The sequence below is a fragment of the Anneissia japonica genome, unplaced genomic scaffold (genome assembly GCF_011630105.1).
Source record: "Anneissia japonica isolate Jap-2015-1 unplaced genomic scaffold, ASM1163010v1 scaffold11779_len1430905_cov172, whole genome shotgun sequence".
Taxonomy (NCBI): Eukaryota; Metazoa; Echinodermata; class Crinoidea; order Comatulida; family Comatulidae; genus Anneissia; species Anneissia japonica.
The window spans coordinates 1354307-1364973 of record NW_022740041.1 but is presented as its reverse complement, the minus strand read 5'-3'; the positions used below and the strand labels follow the sequence as shown (position 1 = coordinate 1364973).

Sequence of the window (10667 nt, the reverse complement as noted above, 5' to 3'; positions counted from 1 at the left end):
TAATAATAATAATAATAATAATAATAATAATAATAATAATAATAATAATAATAATAACAATAGTAATAATACTAATAATAATAATAACAATAATAATAATAACAATAATAACAATAGTAATAATACTAATAATAATAATAACAATAATAATAATAACAATAATAACAATAACAATATCAATAACAATAACAATAACAATAATAATAATAATAATAATAATAATAATAATAATAATAATAATAATAATAATAATAATAATAATAATAATAGGCGGCCCCGGGGAAAAATCGGTTATTTTTACATTGTATTGATCAATTTTAATTATGTTTTGTAGTAGTAATCTAATACATAGTTTTAAAATGTTTTTTTTAAATTAATTTTTAATTTTTAAAAATAAAAATATATTTTAAACTACCACATCAGAGCTATGGTGAAAGCAAGACAATAAAAGAAGAAGAAATCTCCAGTTGTTATTCTAAATATCGTAATGTTCATATCATAATATCAATACGATATACCGTAATTAAAGTTACATAGGCTACTTTCAATTAAATGAATAATAATAATAATAATAATAATAATAATAATAATAATAATAATAATAATAATAATAATAATAATAATAATAATAATAATAATAATAATAATAATAATAATAATAATAATAATAATAATATAATATGCTGTTTCTTTGTAGTGCATAAAACCATACCTTAGTACTGTGTCATGGAGCTATTTATAGTTTAGGGCCTACATTATAGGCCTATCTCTATGACTGTACTTATTTCACAATACAGGGGACATTCTTGAAACATTGTAAAAATGGAAAATCCCCAAGGATAAAACGTTGTCCGTTGTCCCAGCTAACAATTTGACATACATTTATAATAATAATGTATATTAAAGTTTGGTGTGCAAATAAATAAATAAGTACGTTATAAAAGCACATATTAATATGACATATTAATAATAGCACTGTATCGGGGCACTGTGTCCATAAGGTGAAACATTGTGAGGTATTGTGTCACTAAAACAAATTTGGATGCAATCAAGTCATGTGAGAAATAAGTGAGTCACGTGACTCGATATCCTGATCGATTAATTTTCATGATGGCGGACGATCGGGCATCGGAGAATGAACCTTTATTGGGAAGTAATAATGAAAACTATGATGATACTCCTCTTCCACCCGTTTGTGAACCAACGGCACCAATTTTGCCGAATGAGGCCCCACCAGGTAGAGTAAAATTTAACAATTTCAGTAAATTTAAGCTAAAAATATGGCTTTAACTGTGGCTTAAAAATTGCCAACTCTCTTTTTCAGTCTGGCTGTTTTTGTTGTTTTCTGTTCGATGCATGACGTGCCTTTGTAAACGGATGGTTGGGTTGCTAATGCGTCAGCTCCTAAATAGATCGATGTTTGAATGAATTTTATTGTGTACAGTGTATAATTATCATATCCTCTGAATTATCTGGTTTAAAAAAAATAATTCATGGTACCTTAAATATTAAATTTATGTTAACGTTTTCCTACTTAGGTTAATTAGGTTAGGCCGAGGCTAGGGCCTAGGCCTAGACTCTAAGACCTTTCTTTGCTTTCTAGGCCTTACGCCTACTACTTTAGACTCTGAGGCTAGGCAGAGGCCAAACGTAGACCTGTGATAGTTGCCTAGCCACATAGCAATGGCCTTAGGCCTACGTAGGCTATACTACTAGGCCTATTCAGTCATCATGACAATTCAGCATACCGGTTTGTACTCTCAGTGTACAACCAATGTATATAATAAGCAGTAATTACAGTCTGTGCACCTATTTTCTGTTGGTTTTCAAGGTATCCTTCTCACAAATATATACTTTACCCTGTGGTGCCAACAAAATTAAGTTTCCTTGCATTATGGAGGGCTCCAAAAAAGAATTGTGTACCTTTGTTTTATTTTGTGATTTAATCTTTTTTGTGGAAGTATTATTTTTAATTTTATTATTTATTTATTTTGAAATAGACCAATTACATTGTCAATTTCGTAACTGAGTGGCGCCCGGTTTAAAGCTTGCTTCCTGTTGCATCCCTTTCCAACAATAATTTACTACAATATAATTAACATAGTTTATTCATCTTCAACAGAATTCACTTTTTATTATTCATTTTTGTACCTATTTTAATATTTGTGGAAATAAATGAATTCATTTGATTTGGAATTTAATTGTTACTTACAGTACTGTATGTGCATAAACAATTACTCATGACTAAATTACAAATTTCAATGATCACGCTGAGCAAAGAATCCTATCTACTGCATACAATTAAAGAGTTGGCTACTGTAGTCATTCTTGCCATCACTTACAGTACAGTAGGTTCTGTTAGTAATTAACAAGCCCTATAAGCTTGTGACTATAATAATATGGTATAAAATAACACTACAATAACAACACCCTATGCCTAGTAGTAGTTAGTATTGGTAGGCTATTAAAAATTGATTTGTTTTGCATTATAAATTTTCTAGAAATATTCAGATAACATAGATAATGCTGTGTGTTCCTGTTTTTACTATCTGTTATTATTATATATCTAAATTTGTTCATATACTGACTATTACAAGTCCAACCTCTGGCCAGTCCTGACTTAAAAGCCTAGTCCTTCCTAAAGAAGGAAGTACAGCAGATTACTCAGGGCTACTGTACTATCAATCACTCTGAGGTATACAGTACACCAGATATTAGCCTGGTTCACGTCGAACTTTATCTAGATATACCCGTCTTGAAACACGAGTTTCAGCGTGTTCTATCGCAATCTAAGTTGTAGATTCTCTAGGCCCTAGCTAAGTTTACCTTCGATAAACAAATTATTTTAATCGCTAGCTAGCATTCTTCCATTTAACAAAATATTGTTTTAATTTTCATTAAAACGTCTATACTTTATGGAACTTTCTGTCCTGTTTTGTAGTTTTTCGATCGCTCAATTGTGTTGTTTAGCGATCGAAAATCTAGCTTCGCGGTGTCAAATAAGTTGCTGACTTCCACACACTTTTTTATTTCGTCATCGTAAACATGTGCGCTCATTTTAACGACTGGCGTTGGTGGTAAACTGAATTAATAGCGACTATTATAGCAGAAATGGAAAAGATCGAATTGTCAATAAATAAATACAATAAATCTGATTTTATTATTAAGAAAAATATATATTATCACTTGGAAAAACGTACGCAATCTGACTTTTTAACGTTATTACTTGGTCGATGATGCAAAGGGCAAAGGTCATTGGTAATGTCGACGTAAAACGGACGTTTGCTGGGTTTTTACCCATAGTATTACAAATAATTTCTGAAAACCAGACTAATGAGACTACTTCGATGCTGTTGTTAGCATTGTTAAAGTACATTGTTGCCAGCCAGAAGATGATAATGGTGGTACAATACAACAACGCTGGCTTAGATGCCTATGTTACGTAATCGTGTCCTTGTATTCCGAGCCGACTTTACCGTTAAGCAAGTTAATTTACCGTTATTCTAGTAAAGTTAAGTCACTTAACTTAAGCGACTTAATTCCTTTATCTAGCTATAATTGAGTGGTTCACATCAAACTTTTAACTAGTTAAGTGGATATATATCTAGATAAAAGTTTGACGTGAACCAGGCTATTTTACCAACCACCATATTTTCTTATTGCTTGTGATGATTCAATCCCCAAAAAAGTAATAAAATTGGATGAAAAATCAAATGCTAATGCTACAGTATGTTAATGAGCACCTTAAAAAGCGACCTCATACTGGAAAAGTTTAATATACTTTAATTAAATAGTTATTTTTTTAAAGAGCAAACCTTACATGTCACTTCACATACTATAAAGAACAAATTAAACTGAATACCCAACCTTCTTTGTGAAAATATTTTCTAAATTATTTTAATTATTTAATTGTTTCAGAATACAGAGAATTAATCTTCAGTACCTTCTTTTTAACAATATATTATTTTAATACTTCTAATATAATAACTGATTTTACTTCAGAATACGCAGCATCTCCTAATGGCCCTCCACCTCCAGTAATGCCTGGAGAATCACCTCCACCATACTCACCCCCGACGATGGTTGGCGTCACCCCCATGATTAACTGTCGGGTCTGCCAGGCTATGATTAACCTTGATGGTAAACTACATCAACATGTTGTAAAATGTAGTGCATGCAATGAGGCTACTGTAAGTATAATACTTTTTTTATTATTGTTATTATTAATATTTAGCTGTTGTTACTGTATTGTGTTTTTGTTGTTGTCATTGTTAATGTCATTGGTGTTTGTTGTTTATCATTATTTACAGACTTGTCAACCCGTACGCATTCACCATAAGTCTTGTGCATTCCAATCAAATCTTACGGTCTTACGCAAACACTGGCAAAACTTGCGCTTATCCTAAAATTTTGAGTAAATTTTGTTTCTTTTTCAATTTGTATTAATGAATTTTCATAAGAAGGGAAGATGCCTTTTGTTATCTTAAACTGTCTTTCAATAACAACTGTATCTGAGATCATTATAAACTCACTAATATCGATTAGATATGCCATTTAAGCCAAAGCGTCCCGGCCCCTGGACCAGACCGGGAGCCCTTGGCGGCCCCCTGGCCCCAGCCACTGTTTGTGCCTTGGGCACTCGTTATGTGTCACCCGATCTTACTTTTTGAAATTTCTCAAGGTTGACTGGAATGTATTTATGTCACTGTTGTTGATGTCATTGTTTTAGTTGTTGTCATTGTTGATATCATCATAATCAATCTTTTAGCGTTGTTGATGTTGTTTATGATTGCTAACGTTGCAGTATTTAGCATGATTATGGTTTTCTTCAACAGTGTCTTGTAAGATTGGCCATGGGTATTTAGCTTCATGGGGAGCTAAACCAAAACCTGTATAAAAGGAGAATATTTGGGAGGTCTCACTACAAAATGAGTCTCATGGTTAGAAAATAAAAAATTTGAGTTTATATTATAAGAATATTTGGGTAGATCACATTATAACATTTATTTGGTCTTTGAATAGCTTCCTTTAGGATGGTCAAAAGTACGAAGGTACGGGTGGGTGCAGGTGAGCTTATCACTTAAGGAACTACTGTACGATAATGATATATTATTAGCAAATTAACGTTTATTTGAATAAATCACCCATATTTATCTTATGTACTGTGTTGCGTAGATAATGTTCTTTTAACAATTAATAATTACTATAGTAGTGTGTTGTAAATGAGTGCAGCATTAGGTCATGAGACAGTTGACACATGGCTGAAAAAATAAGTCATCGAATATCAACTGTCTCTTATACACATCGTTCCTGTCGTGGACAGCGAGTGGAAGAGGAGACTCCCATGAAGTCAAGTGTACGTTTTTCTTATTGAAAAACAGTTCCATACTTTAAATTAACGGTCTAAACTCATGTTTGCCATTCACAAATTATCAAACAATACATTGTTTATTCCAGTAAGTTACAGCAGTCTTTCTGCACATACAAATAAACAACATGCTTTTGCTTCGTAGGTTCGCTTCGTGTAGCCTTGCTTAGATTGTTTATATCAGGCTACGAAGCCTGCGCGCAGGTTAGATTGTTTATATCAGGCTACGATGTATCTACGAAGCCTGCGCGCAGGTAGAAGTGCAATATTTCATGACTGTACTGTAGGACTAGAATTACAGAATATGTGTAGAAAACACTGTTTTAGTAAGAAAATTCCCTTCAAAAGTATACAATCATAAAATATAAGTATCAAGGTATTCAAAACATCAAAATCTAAATTTTGTAAAAATATTGACTATGACCTATTTTGGTGAATATCTCAATATGATTTCACCAACAATTTGTCTCATTTCGAGTAATGCTTCCCATTCTATTTGTATCTTGAAAATAACTATGTCTAATGATTTGTTCTATTTTTGGCACATAGAATATTTAACGTACAGTAATAATAGTAACCATGTTCACAAGATTACCGGTTCATGGGTTTTGTAAAGCGCTATCAAACTATTACAGTAACTTTTATCGGAGCCTTTGCAATTGTCATGGTGTATAATATGTGTGTGCGTGTGTGCATGTGTCTGTACTTAATGTGCATGTGATGTCATCATACTGTAGATTGTAAACAGGCAAACATATGTTTCCAAACACTTGTTTGTTATGATTTTTTGCATACATGCAGCACTGGTCCTATATTTGTGTCCTGTTGCTTGAAAACATTTTTGGATAAACATTAATCAGTATATTGTGACATTATAAATATAGATATGATTTTAAAAATGTAATATAATATCTTTCTGTTTTGATGGACCCAAGTAACTTTTGGTCTATTGCCTGCTTGTGGGCAAGTAGACACTTTCCTATCAACTACAGTATACACTTGTAAGAGTCAATCCGGATGGAGGAATAATGGGATACCTATAACTGCCCCTTACTGTAAGCTAAAGATATAGAAATGTCTTACTTTTTAGTGAAATTGAAGAGACATGCAGCTGGCTCTATTTTAAGTAAGCCTATGAAATATGAAAGAACCAGAATAATGTGTAATTCCATGCCAACTTGTGAGTAAAAACAAAGAGTATAGAACTATATAGAAGAGGTCCGACTTCAGTGGTTTCATTGGAATGGAATCCTATTTCAGGAAGTACTACCACGAAGTGATGTGTCCTTCAAAAGATGAGTTTCGAGCAAATTTATTTGTATTCTGATAACGTGTCCCCTACAGTATGATGTGACAGTACTATTTTTTGTGTTTCGTTGTGTGCATACAAAATGAGGGCAGTCAGACTTCTTGCAATTCTATACTCTTTGGTGAAAAGTAGCTAAAAATATATCAAGCACTTCCACTGTTGTTTTTAGCTGCTGTATGTTAGAATATAAGATTAAATATTTCTTTCATTGACCTTCATTCTTGAACCCTAAACTTACATTTAGCTATATAAAAAAAAATACACATCAAAATGACTAGTTAAAACCATTTTTTTTTTCATTGAGTGTATCTGGTGGCATTATATCATGTATAGAGTTCATGATTGCTATTTCCTTGAAACTTTCTGTTTCAATTCTTATTCAGTCACTATGGCTTGTCCCCTTTCAGTTTTCGCAAAGTTACCCCTGTCATGCCTACGAACATGTGCCTACTGTAGCATGTGTTTTTTTTTTCTCTCACTGAACAGTTATTGTTCCTCAGAAATTTACTAGTAGTTATCTTTGTAACTAGTTCAATCAGTTAAACAGTATACAGTACAATTACAAAACCAGCACAAAAAAGTTGTTATTTATTGCCTTTTTTTGTGTTGCATATTTTATAAGTTAGATAATACAGTAGGTGTTTGTATTTTTTTATTTTGTACTTTTAATTGTACAGTACATTGGAATTTTAATGCGAATAAACCACCTGCAGCATGTGTGTGTTTTTTCTGTTTTCTCACTGGTAAACATCCAACAAGTTATTGTTCCTTAGAAACTCACAATTCACTACTGTAGTAAAATAAAGTTCAATCTGTTAAGCAGTATACAAACACAACAGTTAATACTATTTCATATTTTATTGTTTTTTTTAAATTTTTTTATTGTGTATACTATAAGTTTGCTTGTGTTTGTATTTTTGTGTTTTTATATTGAACTTACAATACACAAATACATTTCGATTTTAATGTTGGTAAAAGTACACTGAACTGAACTGCAATGTTTATTTAGCACTGTGAAGATACAGTGTATGACAATAGAATCAGGATGTAGTAGAAGAATCGTGATACGCATTTTCTTGTAATTTTTATAGCCCTACAGGTGTGTCCTACTTGGCTTTTTACTATACCCAAATGAATTTTAATTATTTTTTTTTAACCACTTATTAAATATTATAAATGGCAGGACTTTTCTACAGACTATGCTATTCCTTCCTTGTCCTTAGAATTTGTGTTGTCTAACTTGTTTCCTATTGTTATTGCAGCCTATAAAGGAAGCACCAGCAGGGAAGAAGTATGTGAGATGCCCGTGCAATTGCTTACTTATCTGCAAAGCTTCATCTAAGCGCATTGCATGCCCAAGAGTCAACTGGTAAGTCAGTCTATACTTCACAGCAGTAGGGTCTCTAGGATTCAAGAGCGTGCAGGAGTGAAGCTTTGATGGGCATTCAAGGACCTTGGGCCCATTAAGCTCTGATGGGCATCCAAGGCGCGCTTGGCACTTTGGCATCTTAAGCCCTGATGGGCATCCACGGAGCTTAGCCCCTTGGCTCCTTAAACTCTGATCAAAGGAGCTTGACCTCTTGAGCCCCATAAGCTCTGATGGGCATCCAAAGAGCTTGGACCCTTGGGCATCGTAAGCTCGGATAATGGGCATCCAAGTAGATTGGCTCTTTGGGCCCAGAGAAACTTTACAACTTACACATATTCTCATCTTAATTTGTGAATATTCATTGCATACAGAAGATTTTTTTTGACACTGACAAACTTAATTCAGTACATTACCTTATAAATTTTAGTTAAATATTTTTTTCTTATGCTTTGATATAAAGAAAGCATCATCTTAACACAAAAAAATAATAATTAAATAATACTCATATTTAAATAGTTTGATATTTAATAATGATTTTTTTTTTGTTTCAGTAAGAGGATTATTAACCTTTCACCTATGAGTGTTCCAACTTCTATTACACATTACACCTCTGCAAATAGAGTTGTCTGTGGCCATTGCAATGAGACTTTCAGGGTGAGTATTAAGCACTGTCCACACAATCAAATTTTCTTTGACAAAAAACAGTTGTATGCCCATATTATGGTCATGATGTGCCTATATATGGCCATGATGTGCCCATATATAGTCATGATGTGCCTATATATGGCCATGATGTGCCCATATATAGTCATGATGTGCCTATATATGGCCATGATGTGATGTCATGATGATCATACTTAGACATGTCACATGTTTTTTTTTTTTTAATAGAATTTTGTAGTCTGGACAGGACTTTATAATATATATCATTCAATATGATTATACATGAGTGCTTGAATGAAGTACACCCCATTCTGAACAAACTTTTTTTCATCATTAATCTCCTGTGATAATTGTATACTGAGTGTACCGAAACATTTTTTAACTTAAACCAAGTAGATCTTCAAACAATATTATTTTAGTATTGCGTTCATATTTACTTTTACAAATTATGTATAAGTAATGAAAATAAGAAGGTTTCTGTTTGTTTTTCATATATTTATTTGAAGGAAATTGTTCTCATAAAAGCACAGGGCTTTCGGTACCAGCTAATAGTTGCACAAGCAATTTATTGTTGTTATGTAGCTTGTGGAAAATATAGGCTACAGATACTTGCATAACACATAAGACCAAATAAAGAAATTCTAGTTTCTTGTCCATTCTCATGCATAAATTTTCCCTGCCTCATCAATTTGTTTTTTTCTATTGGTCATCCGTGTTTGGTGATACATCTGAGGTATGAATCATGTCTAGTACTTCTGTTATTTGCTTTCAATCTGTCTACCTGGTAAAAATTAGAAAGCTATTTCCAGTTAACCTTCTTCAATTTGCCATCTCGGAGTAAAAAAAAATTAAAAGGATTGCCTCATTCTCCTTTTTTCAAAATATTATTACAAGAAACTACTTTTTTTTATTTGACCTAATCAAGTAAACTTAATTCATACCCCATGCTAACCTAAACTAATCGATTGAAATATTTATATATTACTGTTTGATATAGGAACATTTTGCAGTACTTAGCACAGGTACCAAACGATGCATGGCAAAACCTCCATTTCATACTAACAACCACCACATAGCCACTCCCTTGTCAAAACAAGCATACAAAACTGAAAAGTATCTGTAAGCCTATATAGCCTCCTTTTATGCTCATTGCAATGTGAATTGACCCATACAAGTTTTACAATTGACATAGACTAACTCTTGTTTACATATTGTTTGTGTAAATGAAATGGGTCGGTTATGGTTGACCTTGTTAATACCTACTCAAAGATAAATCAAAATGGGATGATTACCCATATGATCTTTAAACCCATACCATATCTGATACTATATTCACTATAGATTGATAAGTATTGTATGCCGCATACATAGATTCCAGGCATCTAATTGGTTAAAAAAATGGTTAATACTGTAACTTCTGCAACCATCACTCCTATGACATACGCTGAATGATAGTTCTTGATGTCCTGGACAAAATATTACTATCGCATTAAAATGATAGTATTCTTTTGCCCTGTCACAATGTAATCTCATAGGCCCACTTATAACGTTGCTGCGTAATTTGTGACCGCACCAATGGTCCTCTACTACGAATGAGATGTGTCCTAGGTAGGCCTAGGTCTACTTGGTGGGTACTCCATTCATTACTTTGTTATAGGCCTTCTAGAATTGATAAATGAGGTATGTAAAACAAAAATTGACTGCTGTAGATTTGGGGAATGGTGAAATCTATAGCCCCTCGGTGATGTGCAAACCTTAGCCTACTATGATAGTAGGCTAGCTATGGTCTCCACACCACCTTAGGGCAAAAGATTTCACCATTCCCCATATGAGCAGTCAATATTTGTATACTATTAGTATAACACTAAAGATCTAAATGTTTTATTGAATTTACAGTTTCCACATGCATCAGCTCTTGCAAGATGTCCCCATTGCAGAAGAGTGTAAGTAATCATATA

At 32.8% G+C, this 10667-nt stretch overlaps 1 protein-coding gene across 1 annotated transcript in view; it reads left to right on the top strand.

Annotated features, from left to right (window-relative positions):
- Positions 1–1098: 1098 nt before the first annotated feature.
- Positions 1099–10667, top strand: part of LOC117118190 (type 1 phosphatidylinositol 4,5-bisphosphate 4-phosphatase-like) — a 15719-nt gene continuing 6150 nt past the window's right edge. Inside the window, exons 1-5 of the mRNA XM_033262708.1 lie at positions 1099–1237; positions 4003–4190; positions 7940–8046; positions 8598–8700; positions 10606–10652. Coding sequence (XP_033118599.1) covers positions 1108–1237; positions 4003–4190; positions 7940–8046; positions 8598–8700; positions 10606–10652 — 575 coding nt within the window. The 5' untranslated portion in view covers positions 1099–1107. The remainder of the gene's footprint in view (positions 1238–4002; positions 4191–7939; positions 8047–8597; positions 8701–10605; positions 10653–10667) is intronic.